The sequence below is a fragment of the Sturnira hondurensis genome, unplaced genomic scaffold (genome assembly GCF_014824575.4).
Source record: "Sturnira hondurensis isolate 20B ecotype Veracruz unplaced genomic scaffold, ASM1482457v3 Scaffold0005279, whole genome shotgun sequence".
Lineage (NCBI taxonomy): Eukaryota > Metazoa > Chordata > Mammalia > Chiroptera > Phyllostomidae > Sturnira > Sturnira hondurensis.
The window spans coordinates 17749594-17768375 of NW_028077910.1; the positions used below are offsets into that span (position 1 = coordinate 17749594).

Sequence of the window (18782 nt, forward strand, 5' to 3'; positions counted from 1 at the left end):
AGCTGAAGAGCCACAATCACACTGGAAGCGACCAATGAATTACAGACATAAGCTGTTATGTCGTATGGTTTTGACGTGGTGAATCTGAGTTCATGGGAAAGAGAGCTCAGAGCGGACGGGAATCCCCAGAGCAGACCAGAGAGAGGCAGTAGCAGCTATGAAACGCGCAGGCTTTGAAGACGGACCACCCGGGTTCAGAGCTGGCTCTGCCACTCGCTAACTGAATGACCCGGAGGAGCCCACTTGCCTCTCTACACCTGAGTTTCTTTTTTTTTAATATTTTTTTTAATTTAATTCTTGTTCAAGTACAGCTTTCTGTCTTATATGCCCAACCCTACACCTGAGTTTCTTCATCCTCTTTTTCTAAGTGGACATGATGATAACATTTCAAAATGTTGTCGCAACTCTCTGCCTGACTGTCCCTTTCATAAGTTGCGTTCACACTCCCGGCGAGTGTCTGTCCCAGTTGGCTTTGCACTGTGGTATTGCAGTGGCCTTTCCTGGCCGACACTGACATCCAAGCTGGAGAAGGAGCAGGTCTGCAATCCTAGGGTTCCCATGACATTGTGCACCGTGTGGTGAACAATGAAACCTTGAGAACCCTGCAGTCCGAAATTCTCTGCTGATCTCCCTGAGGCTCTGTACTATGAAAAGAGCTGTTGCTTTTTGAAAGCATCCCGAGACAAACAGAAAAAAAATGATTCTCTGTCTGTCTGATTTCTTACTGAGAGCCAATCAAACCAATGGGCTCCATCATTATATAAGAATAGGTGATTACTCCCAGTTGGAAACACAAATCATCCTCCCTCTGCCTGGTGGCACAAATTGGCTCTCTGCATACTAAGGAAATAAAATAATTATTTAACCTTAAAATAAGGGCTCAGTTCATACTCTGTAAAGAGCTCAGGACAATGCCTGCCACGTGATTTGGGCTCAGTGAAGGCTAGATACCATCAGTAACAAGAATGGAGGTGGCAGCATGATTATGGCTCAAGTCCTCAAGGAGTCCTTGAATAGAAGAAGGTGTTTTACAGGAGCTGAAGGAGCGGGGGGGGGCGGGGGGGGGGCCAGCAGACTGGAGTGCCTGGCTGAGCGGCAGCTTCTGCTCTCGACCATGGGTGATGCGTTTGGAAAGCTGCAGTGCACGTGTAGAGCACAGCTGAGGTATCATCCTCCCTGCCTCTGGACTCCAGTCCAGAAAGAAAAAAAAAAGATCTTTGGGGATGGTGGGGTATTCCAGTGTTCTGTCTGTTTGTTTGGTTTAAAGCAAAGATCCTCAGCTTTGGCTTCACGTTGGAATGACAGGGAAGTTTTCAAAAATGACCACTGCAGGGTCCCAGCCTGTAAGTTCCCGTGGATTTGGTCTGGGTGTGGACAGCCTGGGGTTTGGAACTCTCTGCGGATGTTTCCAGTGTTTGGTGCAGGCAGCACACCACTGTTTGGAGGGGTGTCCCTTTGAGGGTCAGCCCTCAACTCAGTCCCAGCTGCTGTTTCCCAGCCTGGCGTAGTGGCCAAGATTCTGGGCTGCCCTTCACTTTTTCAGTGATCCTTTCATTTCACACGGGAGACAAAACAAGAATGTGTTTATGTGTTCGATGTATTCATTTGTAGCAGACATTCCCAGGTCATATGTGCTTCTTCGAAAAGGAATTATGAACGGTGCTCATGTCTCTTGTGGAAACGACTGCCGACCGTACTAAAGGGCTGCCTGCCCCTCCCCGCTCCCCCTGCTGCAACATCTTCCTGCTCCCAGGGGCTCAGGGAACAAAAGAGCAAGATGAATGTTGTGTTCAGCTGTGGTCTCCAGTGCAGCTGTATGGTGGCTGGCAGGTTGCAAGGTCACGTGTCTGTCTCAGCTTTCTTTAAGCAGGGCTATTGGGTTCTGGGACTGAATGATAATATAGTAATGAAACCTCAGCCACACTTATTTGTCACTCCACAGATGCTAATTTTCTTGTGCTGTAAATCACAGAGAAAAAAAGATCAACAGGCAGAAATAGCCTCGCTTTAGCAACAACTCTCAGTGTTCAAGGGTGTGAAGTGAATAATTAGAGCCTTCATATTAAGCATTCATTATTTCACCGGCCCCAGTTGGCCTGGCTTTGCATATACAGCCTCGCTGTGCCAACTTGGAAAGTGTCTAAGCATAACAGCCAATAGTTCATCTCCTGACTGTCTCCGACCCCATGCTACCTGGCCTGGGGAAGGGGACAGATTATATCTGGGGCATTCTGTGTGACCTGGCCACCCCAGGTGCTGTCACACACTTTCTCTTTTTTCCTTCCTAACAAGTGCTCTCCCTGCCAGGCTCTGGGTCATGTGATCACATGCACTGGGTGCCTGCTTCCTGGAGTTCTTTTCTAGGATTCCCTTCTGACCTTAAGTGAATCCTACTGTTTTCCAAAGAGGGATAGTGGCTGTGTATCAGCCACCATCTAGGATTCCCCAGGTATCGTACAGGAATAATGCTGTGTAAAATACGATGATAATTAACTTGCTCACAATTAACTTGACTCATGATTCATCTTGATTTGTAACAGCGTGAGAGGGATGCCGCAGCAGTGCGTGGAGAAATAGACACCATCGTGCATTGCCAGTCTTGTGGTCACATCCCAGTGCGGCCACTTNGCATAACAGCCAATAGTTCATCTCCTGACTGTCTCCGACCCCATGCTACCTGGCCTGGGGAAGGGGACAGATTATATCTGGGGCATTCTGTGTGACCTGGCCACCCCAGGTGCTGTCACACACTTTCTCTTTTTTCCTTCCTAACAAGTGCTCTCCCTGCCAGGCTCTGGGTCATGTGATCACATGCACTGGGTGCCTGCTTCCTGGAGTTCTTTTCTAGGATTCCCTTCTGACCTTCAGTGAATCCTACTGTTTTCCAAAGAGGGATAGTGGCTGTGTATCAGCCACCATCTAGGATTCCCCAGGTATCGTACAGGAATAATACTGTGTAAAATATGATGATAATTAACTTGCTCACAATTAACTTGACTCATGAGTCATCTTGATTTGTAACAGCGTAAGAGGGATGCCGCAGCAGTGCGTGGTGAAATAGACACCATCATGCATTGCCAGTCTTGTGGTCAAATCCCAGTGCGGCCACTTCATATGTGTGTGTGTGTGTGTGTGTGTGTGTGGACAAGTTGTTGAATCATTCTGCCTCTGTATCTTTATGAATAAAATTTGTCTAACCCTATTGCTACCTTAAAGGGTGTTGGGAAGCGCAAATGAAATATTGGTATATGTGAGTGCTTTGTGAGCCTTAGCACAGTATAGTCGCTTTTTCCTAATTTCCCTGTGTTCTTTTCTCCACGTTCACATCCTTAGTAGTTCTCCTTGATATTGTTTCCGTCACACTTCTGCTCATGTTGCAATGCTGTCACGCAACTCTTTGCCAGATGGTCAGTTCTGGCAAAGTAGGTTCTGGCAAATTATAGTAGGTTGATTTGTTGCCACCAAAAGATTTGTCCAAGTCCTACCCCCTGGTACCTGTGAATGTGACCTTATTTGGGCGAAGGGTCTTTGCAGGCATAATTAAAGATCTTGGGTTGATTGGGTAGGCCTTAAAAATCCAATAGCAAATGTCCTCGTAAGAAGAGGAGAAGACACAGCCAGGTGGGGGACACACAGGAGAAGGTGTAAAGAGGGGAGGGGATGGGAATTATGTACTCTGCCACAAGCCAAGAGATGCTTGGAGCACCATAAACTAAAGGAAGCAAGGCAGCATCTTTCCCTGGAGCCTTTGGGAGGGAGTGTGGTACTGCTGACATCTAAATTTTACACCTCTGGCATTTAGAACTGAGAAAGAATAAATTTCTCCTTTTTGGAACAGCCAGGTTTACGGTAGTGTGTCTCAGCAGCTACGGGGACCTAATGTACTCATCTTTATGGTGTGACTCCAGTGTCCTCTGCCCTGGAATCTCTCCTACATTCCCAAGTCTCTCTGACATGTGCCCCTCCGGTTCCTGTGGCGCTCTTTACATCTGTCACTCTACTTGCACCTCCTTCTATAATTATCCCTCGACGAGGCTGTCTACCTCCATGTCACTAACGGTTTGGTGGGGTTATGCCTTATTAATGTTTTCCACTTAGCCTATAGTAGCTTGATATATTTTTGTTTTATTCAAAATGAAGTTTCTTCACAAACCCTCTCTTATCTTTACTAATCTCCTACCAGCACATTGGCCTAGGCTCTTAGTGCTTGTAGGGGAACCCGTGTGTCTAGCTGTTTTTCATCTTCAGGCGCCTTTCCTCTCTCTGCGCACACTGCCCATTAATAATGTTTCTAAAATACTATTCAGGCCTTTGTCTCCCCAGAGACTCTCAGTGACGCCACACGTCTTCCTTTCAAGTGTCTCCACGGGCCCCAAAGCATGTTCCCAGCTTTATCTGTCACTACCCTTCTCTATGAATTTCTGCTTTAAGTAAATTAACCCATTCCCATGTTTGTAGAACATGCTTTACTAATGTAGAACCTTTGCTAGAAAACTATGTTGGCAGCAAAACCCTTCTCTTCATCGCTGTTGAGAATTCCATAGCATTCTTTTCCCCTCAGTGAAGAGAGTGATGCGTTTTCAACAGCATATTTTTGCTCTGATTTACATATGTGGGTATAGAATACTTAGTCTCCAAAAATGCTCCTGGGCTTTCTCTCTGTTGAAAGCATAAAGTAGCATAGTGGGAAGGGCGTGGGAGCCCTGGTTTGAATCCTGCATGAGTTACCTGGTAGCTTTCTAAACTTGAGCCCCTTATTTAAATTCTCTAAGCATCAGATTCAGCATCTCTGAAATGGAAATGACAAAAAGACTTTATAAGGTTCTTGAGGGTAGGATGCAGTCATTATAATCATTATTTAATGGGTTGGTGTGTGTTGGGGAAGACCGAAATGGTGCAGTGAGGTTAACTTATTACAGTTCATTGAGAGAGAATCAAATTGTAAAAGCTATATTGGCTTGAATGAAGGATGTGTTCGAATTGATTGTGTGTTTCTTGAGGGGAATCATTTCCATTGCTTAATTCTTTGCAGAATAACGGGACCACTGAACATCAGGTGGAGTCTTTCATAAGAAAAAAACTGGAGTCCCTGTTAAAAGAATCTCAAATTCGAGACAAAGAAGATCCTGATAGTTTCACAGTGAGGGCACTACTGAAGGCCACGCACGAAGGCTTAAATGCACACCTGAAGGAGGTATTCTATCCCCTCTTGTCCTTGTCCTTTGACAGGAAAAAGAAAGCACATCACACATTGTTTCCAGTCATTTGTCATTTGTGAAATGTGTCTCCAGTTTCTTCCATCTCTGCCTTCCTGTTGTTTGAGAAATAAGAATCCCCTATCGCAAAATGATGTGAGGAATAGTTAAAAGTGGGTGGGTGGGGATGGAAGTGACAGGAGAAAGCCCTGTACCCCTGCACTTGTCTTCCTCATGAGCACTCAGGCAGGTGGAGAGGCTGAAGCCGCCATGTAGTACAGCCTCTCACCTGTCCGTGTCTGGCCAGCCTCTGCGCCCTGTTGACTGCGCTTCCTGTACGTGTCTCCCATCTGTCCACTTCTCTTCTTCTACATGGCTGTGTCCCAATCTAGGCCAAGGTCAATACTCACCTAGTCTTCTTCTCTTTAATCTCCACTCTGAGATCAGCATGATTCTTTAAAACTGCAAATCTCACCCTGAGACTCTATCATTCAGAATTCTTTGGTGGTGCTTCCCAGTATGCTTGGGAGAAATTCTGAACTCTTTGGCAAGGCTTTTCAAGGACCTGCATCCGTGCATCCTTGCCTGCCTCTCTAGGCTCAGATCTCCTCGTTTTCCCTGTCACCCTGCCTCCCACCATTGTCACACCAGCCATAACTGTTTATCGCCATGGTCTTCCTCTCATTACATTTCCTCCGCCTGGAACACTCCATTCCTACATTTGTTCGAACTGTTGCTCTTTTAAACTTCAGCCTCGGTGTGATGACTTAAATGAGTTCTGCCTTGACTGGCAGATTAGGTCAGCTATCCCCCTTATATTGCTCACAGCAACCTGTTTTATCTTCTCTTTTCTGAAGTTTTTAAAACACATTTGAAATTATTTGGTCACTGTCTGTCTACCCAAATAGACTAAAAATTCCGTGAAGATAGGAACCGTGTCTTCTTGATAACCCCTTTTGTGCTGACTTGTCTATTAAGACCTTCATAAATAGATGTTGAATGAATGGCTTGGGAGAGAGCTATTGTCTATTACCCTTCTGTATAAGCTGGAATGGGAGGGCAGTGAGCCAGCAAGGAGACTTAGAGCAACACAGAATCCCTGTTGGATCACTAGCTAGCTTTCTAACTTGGGACATATTATTTAACTTCATTATAGTTCAGGTTTTTAATAAAATTGGGATTTTAGTCATACTTATCTCCAAAGGCAGTGGTATGTATTAAATGAGAATAGATGTAATGCACTTAGCATAATCCTTGAGGGGAATAGTAGGTGCCTACTGAGTAGGATGACCATATACCTCAATTTGCATGGGACAGCCCTGTTTAATACCTGTTTTCCTGGTGTCATTATTAAAAGTATTCCATTTTACTCTTAAATGGATGCTATTTTGGGCAGTAAGTGACCTGATCCCTCTAACAATAGAAGGGCAATTAGAAATAGAAAGGAACTCAGGAATTAATTGGCTCACCCCCCCTCCACACACACCATTTCACAGATGAGAAAACCGAGGTCAGAAGAGGCTTGCCAAAGGACATGTAGCTGCTTGCCCTGGGTCTCCTAACTTAGAGAGCAGTGTTGCTTCTATGACCCCAGCTGGCTACCTTCTTAATTTCAGGGTTTTTGAACAGTGAATGATCAGCTTTAATAGGTCTTCAAAGACAATCGATACATATAAACAGTCACCTAAAATTGCCTGGTAACCCCTTTGCTCTCCAGCATTTGCTTCCAAGTCCTGGAAGAGCAAGGCCTGCTGTGCTGGTCTCTCCCTAACCCATGTCATTAGTACATATTTTGGGGTTTGGTGACTAAATGAAAGTCTAAACCCTTTTAGCGGAGTGGCCCTTCTGTACCCTGATGAGAGACAGGCTTCAGCAAGGAGCTCTCTAGCCTAGATTAGCCCACATGAGGAACTTCCGAGGCTCCCATATGTCTGTCCAGTGCTCACCACAGAGGGAATGGTGACAGTGGATAGATACGCTTTGCTTTGGTTTACTTAAACAAAAACAATCTTAGTACTGCATATGTGTGCTTGGATTTTTTTTATGTTTAATGTTTCAAAACTCCAAATAATAGTATTTGATCAATGTCATTCCTTTTTTAATTCAGTAGAATTGGCTCTTGCTGATTATTTGCCCATTTTAAAAATTAAATCTACTTTTAATTGAAGGTGATTTTATCCCCACTCATGGTGTTCAAAAGAATACATCCTGCGTGGGGAGAGCCTTGTGAGCAGACACTGGGCAGGCCGCTGAGAGGGCCTTGGCCCCAGCTTCGGGGACTGTTGGCGGCTCCTGTCACCTGACTAGTGCCCGGGACCCTCCGCTCCAGTGTCCCCCCTTTAGGAACCTCTTGCTTCCTACCTAGAGGTGGACAGAGAGAGGGTTTGCCTGTGATTTCATCAGAGCTAAGGAAAGAATAAAAGTAAAAAAGAAAAATTGTTATATTATGCTTTGTTTGCTCAGCATCCAGATGTGAAGGAAGGTGGAAAGAAATCACATGGACGATCCCTCATGACCAACTTTGGAAAACATAAGGTATGAATGGAGATTGATAAATGGGAGGGAGGCTGAGGGGAAATAATGATGGAGAATAAGACGGGAAAAAAGATTGATAAATGTGTATAATTAAATTAAGTTTGAAAGGTAACAGCAGAGTATCTTCATGACCTTAGAATAACTGAAGATGTCTTAAATAGGATGCCAGAAAAGTAAAAAGTTGATAATTAAACTACATGGAAATTTAGGAATTGCTATTCATCAAAAGTATCAAAAACCAAGTAGCATACTGGGAAGGAATATTTCCAATACATACATTCAACAAAGATCTTGTATTCTGATGACATAAAGAATTCCTACACCTCAACAAGAAAGAAAGGTGCCCTAAATTTTTTTTAAAAAGGCAGAAAACTTTAATTCTACTTCACAAAAGAAGATATTCAAGTGGCTGGAAAAGGTGTTCATCCTGATCAGCCCTCTGGGAGTGCAAATAAAAGTGAGATTCCATCCATACCCACCATAATAGCAAACATAAAAAAACGAGAATACCAAGTATTAGTGAGGATGTTGAGCAAGTGAAACTCGCATACACTGCTAATGGAATGTGCATTTGGAATAGTACAAATACGAAATAGTTTAAATGTCCATCAGAAATAGAATGAGTTAAAATTTACATAGAGGAATATTTATCAGCAATGTGAAGGACAACATTACAACTATCTATAATACTGTGATCTTCGTAAACATGACATGGAGCAAAAGAAGCCAGACCTAAGAAAGTACATCCAGTTCAATTCTATTTATATGACGTTTAAGAACAGGCAAAACAAAATCAATAGGGTGAAATCAGACCTTTGGGGAAAAGGGGGTGACTGAGTGGAAGAATCTAAAAGCTTTGGGGGGCACATAATATTCCATTTCCTCATTCGGTGTTTCGTTTTGGGTAAAGTCGTCATGCTGTGCACTTTCAATTGTACTTTTCTAATGGTATGTTACTCTACCATGAAAGGGTAAAACATGTTACATAAGTAGTCAATTATTGGATGGTTAACATTATGCAGGAAGTTTGTGTAAGTCCATTTCCCGTATTTTAAGGAACGTTGTACCTGGAATTTCCTGCCCCATCAACAGGATAATTTATTAAAGGGCTCAAAAGACAGTCATTATAACACAAAACTGAAAGCAACCAAAATTTTCACCCATAAAGACTACTTAAGTGAACCATGATTCATTCATATAACTAGCAATTATGCAGCCATTTAAGGACGGCCACTCTAAAAGCTCATCGTGTGAAACATTAAGTGAAAAAGTAAGATGAGAAATTGATTACATGGTACATTAAGATTGATAAAATGTGCCTAAACTATCTGTAAAGAAAATATATTATTTCCCCAAACATTATTTACCATTGGTAATTCAGCTCTTATTTCGTATTGCATTTTATGTTAGAAAATGAACTTTAAAAAGACAGATTTATTGTAACACCTTAAATTACTAATTATGTGAAGAATTAGAGAATATTTTATTTCTTTATTATCACTACTGATTTAAATTAAAATTATTTTCCAAAGTAAACCTTTTTGGCTGTACTTTAGCTACCGTAGAAATAGAATTCATTATGCCCAAGTCATAAGAATGAATGCCCACAAGATAATTTATAGACTGTTTTAATAAATATTAATAGTATTTTATATTGAAAGTTAAATATGATGTAACTGACAGAATCGCTTTCCATACCGTCTCATTTAATCAGCACAACAACAATAATTCTTTCAAATAGATATTATCCCGCTGCCCTTTTAAGAAACACACCGGGGAGCTAGAGAGGTTAGGCTCCTTTGCAGCTTGGTGGGAAGCCACGCCTGGAACGTGAGGTCATCACAAGCTAGGGTTCCCACACCAGGCACACTGAGGTTTGTGAGTCAAAAATATCACCCGAAAGGCTTCCAGACCAAACTGATGCCTCATTGTGAGTGCAGTAGAGCCGAGTGTGTGTATGTCAACAGTGTAGCTTGTGTTGTGTTTGTCGAGTATGAGAAAATCTGAAAGGCGACATGGTCAGATGGGGATGTGAGGATGGAGTTCCTTTCCTTTTTTAAACCTCCATTCTCCAGATGTCCAGGGTGCTCTGTCGAAAGGTCTCGCCTTTGTTGGTGGAAGCTGTGTTTTTGGTGGCAAGGTTTTCTGCATTTTCCTCCCCGTTATTTGTATGGTCGAAGTATGTGTTGCCAAATATTGGGGTCATCTCCAATGTGGCAGGGGTGAAATCGCATCATCCCCACAAGGCTTTATGTCTAACAGCTGATCTGTCCAGAAGACACCCAATTAATCCTGCAGCCTTTCAGTCTGAATCCTGTGGGTAACAGTTTTATTTTGGTGCCAGAAATGAAAATGGGCCAAAACCTCAAAAGAGCTGTTTGGTATGGATGGTTATTTGAGTGCATATTGATCAAAAGGAGGCGTGGTAGATAATCATGAAAAAAAGTACTACTAGCTGTTTTGAAAACAAAATCTGCCTTTTATAAGTCAATAGGAATAGTGGACTTCCTAAAAGAGGACATTTTATGCCTTATTATTATTAAACGGATGTTCCAACATTGACCCTACTCCTCCTGGAGATCTGCAATGCCATAGTGTCTTTCTGAGACCTCCATTTTATGCAGCTTAAAAGTCAGTTCTACAGTATGAAATCCTAGGTGTTGCCTTAATATTATAATTATGGCCATACCCATGCTTGTTATTAATGATGAGGCAAGCTGCAATATTTGGTCATTTCCCTCCCCCCCGAGTTCTTGTCCTTGTGTGTGTGTATTTTAAAGCCCAGTCCATTCTCCATATGTTGTAGATGTACCTCATGTAGTGAGTTTGTTTTTAAGTTTACTGCCATTTTTTTTCTGGCAGAAAACTACAAAATCACGACCTAAATCGTACAGTGCTGATGATGGGGAGGATGCACAGCAGAATCATGGCAAGGAGACTGGCCAACTGTGCAGGTAAGAAAGAGTCTCCGTGTTTCTTGCTCCAACTCTCCGGGCCCCTCGATTCCCCGCTGCTTGGCTGTTTCTGTTGCATGTGCCTAGAGAGTTGGATTGGCCACAAGGTCAAGTGCTCAGTGTCATGGGACCTGGGAAGATCCACTGGATAGGAGATGGTAATATAGGTAGGGGGCTTCTACTTTGCCTGGCACATAGAGAGCTCCTAATGAATGCTAGTTCTAACAGTTGTCAGGTAAAAGGTATCTTCAGAGAAGACAGAGTGGACAGATAGACTAGTACAGATGGCTCACCTGGGAGACTACAAGGAAAGGCAGATGAGAAACCCATGTTAAGAGCCAGAGATTGAAATCAGCCAGACTTCAAACTCTTATTCCTTTAACCTTAACATGGGACAAGTTAGGCTTCTCAATTGTATCTATTCCTTAGGGTCATTGTAAGGATTAGGTGAATTAAACTAAGCCTGATAAGCTTTCCCCCAATTAATTAACTGCTCAAAAAATTAACTATTTTTCATTATTATTGTCAGTAGAATTGGGGATGAATAAAATGAGCCTATTTTTAGAACCCAAGTTGTGACACATGACCTAATGTAGAATTTTCTGGCAGTTTATACAGTAAGTCCCACAGAGGGATGTAAATTCTATCACAGCTATGTAGACAAACGCATGCATGTACATACGTGCACACACAAACATTCCCCCATTCCTGTGCCTTTATTGAATGATTGATATTAAATGAAATTAGAGGCATAAAGCTTCTGCACACATGGATGTCATATAGTGGTTAATTAAATTTTATATTTGGGATTCACTTCAACAGAAGGTCCATACATAAAAAAGGAACTAATTAGTAAGGGCAGAGGGAACGTGCTCAGTCCCTACCCTTAGGGTACAGAAAATTCAATTTGTAGTTACAGTAAAAATATAAGAGACATAGATGACCTTCCAGGAGATCTCTGCTGTACCTATTTTCACATACAAGTTTGAGAAAGACTCAACTCTGAATCACACAGCCAGGGAAGGGACAGTGTGTGGGGAAAGCCTTGATAACCCCAATGTGTACAAATGAGACAGTAACACTGCCATATGAGATCATACTGCTTGCCACTCTTGAGTTGGAGATTTACCCATAATAGGTATCAAAAACTAAGCATTTCCCTGGCTGGTGTAGCTCAGTGGATTGAGCGCGGGCCTGCGAACCAGACGATCGCGGTTCGATTCCCAGTCAGGGCAACATGCCTGGGTTGCAGGCCAGTTCCCGGCAGGGGCCACTTCCCAGCAAGGGATGCAGGAGAAGCAACCATACATTGATATTTCTCTTCCTCTCTCCTTCCCTTCCCCTCTAAAGATAAATAAATATATTAAAAAACAAAACAAAAAAACTAAGCATTTATAATAGTGTCCTTTTGTAACTTCAATAAACCAATCCACTTTCAGGATAAAGATGAAAACAGCTAACTTTATGCAGAATTTCTCTATGTTGTGTCTTGGGGTTTTACTTGTAATTTCTAGGCATGACCTCACATTGGTTTATAATCATTAACTTTCACAGGACCAGGTTTTCAGCAATGACTATAGAATTTCCTAATTATTTTGTAAAGGAAAAGCATGAATGCTTCTCATTTATTTTTAATACCTAAGTTCATGACTTCTTTCTTGGCAAAATGAAATGTTGGTGCATTTTGGCCTTACTTTTATTGAATTATGTAAGTGTCATTAGAGTAAGGATTTTTGTCTGATTTGTTTACTACTTTATCTCTAATAGGAGCTCAATAAATATTCATTGAGTCAATAAATCTATATAATTACTATCTAAGTCCAGAACATCTTATCACATCAAAAGAAACTGCCATTAGCACCCATCCCCCCATCTCTCTCTCCCTGGGTCTTTGGCACCAACTAATCTACTTTCTGTCTATAGATTTGCCTCTTAGGACATTACATATAAATGGAATCATGCGATATTTGGCCTTTTGTGTGTGGCTCCTTTCACTTAATATGTTTTCAAGATTCATCCATGTATCAGTACTTAATTACTTATTACTGTGGAATAACATTCTATTGTATGGCTGTACGTTATTTCATTCATCCATCATTAGTTGAAGGACATTTAGGTTGTTTTCACATTCGGCTGATGTATACATTTTTATGTAGATATGTTTTTATTTCTCTTGGGTATATACTTAGAAGTGGAATTGTTGAGTCATATGGTAACTCTGTTTAACTTATTAAAGAACTGCAAATCGATCTTGGCAAAGCACTTGAACCACTTTATATTCCCCAGCATGTGTGAGGGTTCCAGCTTCTCATCGACCTTGCCAACACATGCTCTTGCCTGCCCTTTTGGTTATAGCCATCCCAGTAGGGATGTAGTTTTGATTTGCATTTTCCTAGTGACTAGTAATGTTGAGCATCTTCTCACATTCTTATTGGCCATGGATAGGATGAGCGTTTTTGTTAAATGTTCCCCTGGAGGAGGAAAGTGTGCATGGGAGGAGAATGTGGGGCACGTTATTGTGGAAAGGCGTAGAGGTAGAATTTGTCAAGTTGTGGAGGAGATCCTAGGAGTGGTTTATAGAAGAGAGAACAAAGTATTGATGTTTGTTTTAAATTGGTTGAAGAATATTAAAAAAGCATAAAGAAAAAAATAAAAAGCACTTGGAATTACACCTCTAAAAGATAAGCACTATGGAAATTTTGCTGTATTGCCCTTTAGATAGATAATTCTTGTGGCTCACAATACAATGGTTTTATTCCTTTAGTTCAGATTCTCCTTTTACCAAACCAGAGTAGATTCCTGGTGACCTCCGGTGTTATTCCTAGCTGGGTAACAGTGAGAATCAAGCCTTCCACTACAGAACTCTCAAATACATGAGAAAAGACTGATTTTGAATCAGCTATGAGCAAGATCATATAGCAAGGTTTTGTGGTGGAAAGAATGCTGAACCACAAAATACACTTGGGATTCTAATCCTGGCTCCATTAGGAGCAGCAAGAGAAGGTAGAGTAAACAAAGACCCAGCTGCTTCCAGGTCCGAGATGTCACGTGTTTCTGGGGTGTGTCTCTCACAGGTTGGGCCGCAGGAGGAAAACCGTGAAGCTCTGCCGAGAGCTCTCCGACTTGGTGGTGTATACAAACTCCGTGGCCGCCCAGGACATTGTGGATGATGGTAAGGACTGAGTTGTTTTCTTTTCCTGGGTAAATATTCTTGACCTTTTCTTTGGTCAGAAGTTAATTAATCTTTTTTTTAATCAGGTCATCAGCAAGCATTTCTGGAACTGGGTCCAGTCCAGCCCAAGTTGTCAGGAAGCTGCTAGTGCAGAGCTTTTAGCTCCCGAGGAGGGCTCTGTTGGTTACTGAGGTTGCCCGTTGGTCTAGGGTCAAGGAAATTGCCTACAGGTCAGAGCAGGACTTTATTATAAAAGAAAACAAGTGTGTCAGAGCAAGGATTTCCCCAACACTTAAACTGTGGAGGCCTGGCCTGGTTTGAAAGCCATTCTCAGTGTGAAGGACCAAAAAAAAGAAGGAATCGATTGGTTCACAGAACACCTCGAAAAGCCTTATATTTTCTCATTGCCTCTTTTGGCTTTGATGAAAATGATTTAATCCAAAGATTGAGGTTTTAACAAAAAAAAAGAACAAAAAACTCAGAAGCACTGACGCTTTCAGTGATTTTTTACCTGTGAATTACCATATACTGAATCGAGACATTGTAGTCACAACTGTTCTCACCCTGGACTTTTCTGCCAGTTGCTCTTTTTCCCTTTGTTCACTGCCCTTCTCATTTCCACTTTGTTCCGTTAATGAATGTTTATAGAAATAAACTGTGGTCCTGTGGCTTTTCAATCCACTTTCAGTTTTAGTAGAAATTAAATGTAAATCAGAATATCCCATTTGATCAGCAAGTCACCCTGAAGAGAAGACCACACTGCGCTGGCCTCCTGTCCTCACACACCTCCTGTCCTTCCCCCACCTCCACAAGGGCGGCCTTTTCTGCCTGCAGATTTCCTTCCTTTTCTATCCGCAGATATTTCTTGCTTCTTCAAATGTGACAATTCCAAAAATTGAAATGAATTTCACATGTGAGATCATGGCAAACCATAGGATTCTCAGCGCATGAACAACACATTTTGTAATCACTGCCTACAGCTAGAAAATAAACTCTGGTGTATTTGATTTACAGAAATATAATTGCTAACAAATGCCTTAGGAAATCGTAATCCTATTAGCTTAATGAAAAAATAATAGTGAGTACTGTTTAGCTCCTGTACTTCAGGTGTTTTTGTCTTTTGTCAGGTGTTTTTTAACCTTAAAATAAATAATAGATAATGAATGCATGGCTTATTCTAATGCAGAGCAGCTCAACTCTACCAGTATATTAATTGATATGTGCCTAATTATCAAGGCCACCTTAATGACAATGTGGTATGCATATTTATGTGGGGAGATGCCAAACAGTGTTAGCAATTCAAGTACTGCATTATCTGCATGTGACTTGTCACAGATTGTAGATTTCTCCTATCACCTTTAAAGTGTTCAAAATCCTCTTATAAGATCATTTGTAGAATACTTGGGATGTGAACTATGTTAATAAGTTAATGTCAATAAAATGTACATGATCAAGAGTTTATATGAGGCACATCAGCAGACTAAACACTAATTCTTAATTTCTTTGCCTCTCACCTGTATTTGTGACTGTTCCAAGTTCCAGTTCTCGAGTGTAGTTGTTAGTCACTTGGTCAGCATTCAATCTAAGGGTGTACGACCCTGAGGACAGTGGTGGGCCCGGGAGACTGTATGCCCTAATTAATGTGCACAGTCTGGATAAAATTAGGGTGAGTTGGCCCAGCTGGACTATATATAGCTCCACCCCTTCATGGGCCATGTCCCTCAGTCTGAGTTTAGATATGCTCAGCTGTCACAGTGCACACCAGAATGAAAACTGGCTCTGGGCAGCTTGGGGCTTTATCTAGGCTGACCTCTGCCGACAGGTCCAGGAGACATATGGGTGGTCATTCTGGGGTGGGGTGTGGATAGTTGGTGAAGAGCGGGAGTAGTGGGGTATTATAGAAATGATGCAAAAGCTGGGATTGGGGAATAAGAGCAGGGTATTAAGTGCTTGGAGGTTTGCTCCATCAGCACTGCTCCGAGCTGCGGTTTCCTTTGCCCTCCTGATGACAGTCCAAGCAGAAATTTTAAAATAAACTTCCTGTTTGTTTTCCTTCCTTATTTTTTTCATTGTTTCTAATCCTGGGTGGAGAGATGATTGCTCTTATTTCTAAAAGTTTTTTTCTTAAGTTTTATTTATTTATTTTTAGAAGGGAAGGGGAGGAGAGAAGGGGAGAAACATCAATGTATGGTTGCCTCTCATGAGTCCCCAGCTGGGAACTGGCCTGCAACTCAGGCATGTGCCCTGACTGGGAATCGAACCGCGATCATGTGGTTCGCAGGCCTGCGCTCAATTCACTGAGCTACGCCAGCCAGGGCTAAAAGTTTTTCTCTTATAATGCTCCTTTGAACTCTTTCTTCATTATTTTTCCTTTCTTCCAAACAGGTTTTAACTAGTTCCATGATTCTTTTCAAATTAACTTTAAAATTCAGTTTTTCTTTTTTTTGGAATTCTTTGGTTTTTCTTTATGTCTAAATGCTCTCGGTTACTATGTGTTTCTCGTGTGCTTTTAATTTATCATTTATTTTTAAATATACCATTTAGTCCCCTAGTACCCGCCCCTCCGCAACACATGTGTGCTTTTTAGATGAATGCCTTTAATGAATGTCTCCCTGTTATCAGGACTAAGTTACAAGATAGTTTTATTTTTATTTATCCGTGGCTGTCTGTATCTTTGGCAAAGACATTCTATTTGAATTATAGACCTAAAAATTTTTTTCCTGCCCACCTTGTTCATACTAGTGAGATAGACATGGATTAGTGAGATAGTTGAACTCTTGGGAGAACACGGGGCCTCAAAATACACAGTTATTCTAGCACAGCTCATTTGTGGCCTCAGAATGGCAAGAGTCCTAAGAATGGAATTATATGGTCTGGAGCTGCCTCTACCCTTTTCTGTGGGTATACTCTGATGTAAGATCCTTTGTAAGTGTTTTGTTTTTCTTTCTGTGCTTCTCACTTCTTTTTTTCTTTATTAAAACCTTCCAGGAACCACAGGAAATGTGTTATCATTCAGTGAGACAAGAGCCCATCAAGTGGTTCAGCAGAAATCAGAGCAGTTCATGGTGTATAACCAAAAGCAGCTGACAAGGATTTACCCCTCCGCCTACCGCATCGACTCCAGTAATTTCAACCCTCTGCCTTACTGGAATGCAGGCTGCCAGCTTGGTGCGTATGCCTCGGGAAAGCGCTGTTTTCTCTTGTCTTGAGTCTATGCTGACGTTTTGCCTAATTCTCTCACACTTTGAACTTCCACAGTGGCACTGAACTACCAGTCTGAAGGGCGAATCATGCAGTTAAATCGAGCCAAATTCAAGACAAATGGCAACTGTGGCTATGTCCTCAAGCCGCAGCAAATGTGCAGAGGTATGTGTTAATTTCATAGTCATGTATCCGAACGCAGGTAACCTCCATCGAAGGTGCGTTCTGGAAAGTGTGCTATCCCAGTGTTTTACAACATGATTAAAAAAAGGAGAGATAGGCTAAGGTGTTGGAATATAAATTAAAACTCTTGGCATGCTTTAATGTTTAAAATGTTCTCCCCTGAGGTTATACCCATGAAGAGGGTCGGGGTAGCAGTGGATGTCATCTGCAACCCAGCGCCCAGCACGATATTCACTGGGCATTACTTATAAACCAGACTGTCTTGTAAGACTGAAGCCCTTTCGGAAACTTTCTGAGTGGCAAAATCAAAATACCCCCTGAAACAATTTTATGAAGTCCTTTAGTTAGTATGGTCCAATTATAAAACAAGGGCTAAAAAAAAGAAATGATAATGTACTGTTAGATTTAAAAAAACAGACAAACAGGGTTGTGGGTTTTTATTGGTTCTGTTCATTAAAATTCTCTTAAAAGTTTTGCAAATTGGATTTTTAACAATTCAGGTAAAAATGTGTTGACAGGTGTGTCTTCAGGATTTTTTTTTTTTTTTTTTTTGCTTTACATGTTTTCTTGCTCTGCTATTTACCGGTACTAAATTTCAGATTCTCTTTCTGTTTGCTATGGTCACTCTATAGCCAAGAAAGTTTAAGTTATAAATTATTTAAACCCGACATAACTGCTCTCCTCTATCCTATTGGCATTCAAATAAAATGCTCCTCTCCCCGCTATGCCACAGTTGATAATTGCATTGCATTGCAGGCACTTGCTTTAAATTGGCCCGTTCGTCTGCCTTTGGGAGCATGGATTCTAACAAAAACCCTAGCGATGGAAATGCCAGCTGGCATTGCCTTCCCGCAGAAGCCACACTGATAGTTTTGTGCTAATTTCTTCACTTTAAGAAATGATGTAGTCATTCGGCATTTGTTATCTCTTTGTTCTCCAAGCTTTATCAGTATGTATGTATGTTTCCATGCTACTAACCTTAGATTTTAACGTTGGCTTAGGTACTTTCAACCCTTTCTCTGGTGATCCACTTCCTGCCAACCCCAAAAAGCAGCTCATCCTGAAAGTGATCAGTGGACAGCAACTCCCCAAACCTCCGGACTCCATGTTTGGAGATCGAGGAGAGGTAAGCCACATGTGACTCAGTGGTTAGTTATGTGATTATTTTATTGTCTTCACTTTTCATCCAAAATGTCAGTTCTGTGTGTGTGTGTGTGTGTGTGTGTGTGTGTGTGTGTGTGTGCGCGCGCACACACACACGAGCGTGTGTTAAATGAGCACTGCTTCAGCTCTGCCGATATTAACCAGCCTATGGACAAAGCACACATGGTCCTCCCGGACTGTAGTGCATTGTCTGTGTTGGAGGCATGTAGTGCATGCAGTTCGACTCATTATTCAGGACAGACACTGGCAATGCTAACATCGGGGTGCAAAGAACAATTTCATTATTGATGGAAATACTGCATAAGAGCACATCTTAACTTTCCATCCACATTCCTCATCCCCTCATGTCTGCTACACACCAGCCACCTGCTCCTGGCC

The 18782-nt window shown here is 41.9% G+C and overlaps 1 protein-coding gene across 7 annotated transcripts in view; it reads left to right on the forward strand.

The window, feature by feature from the left end:
• Positions 1-18782, forward strand: part of PLCH1 (phospholipase C eta 1) — a 180383-nt gene that overhangs the window by 147489 nt on the left and 14112 nt on the right. For all 7 annotated transcript variants that reach the window (XM_037046691.1, XM_037046684.1, XM_037046685.1 and 4 more), the window contains 7 exons: positions 5033-5194; positions 7659-7730; positions 10593-10684; positions 13759-13856; positions 16845-17024; positions 17115-17222; positions 18242-18366. In XM_037046691.1, the coding sequence (XP_036902586.1) occupies positions 5033-5194; positions 7659-7730; positions 10593-10684; positions 13759-13856; positions 16845-17024; positions 17115-17222; positions 18242-18366 (837 nt within the window). The remainder of the gene's footprint in view (positions 1-5032; positions 5195-7658; positions 7731-10592; positions 10685-13758; positions 13857-16844; positions 17025-17114; positions 17223-18241; positions 18367-18782) is intronic.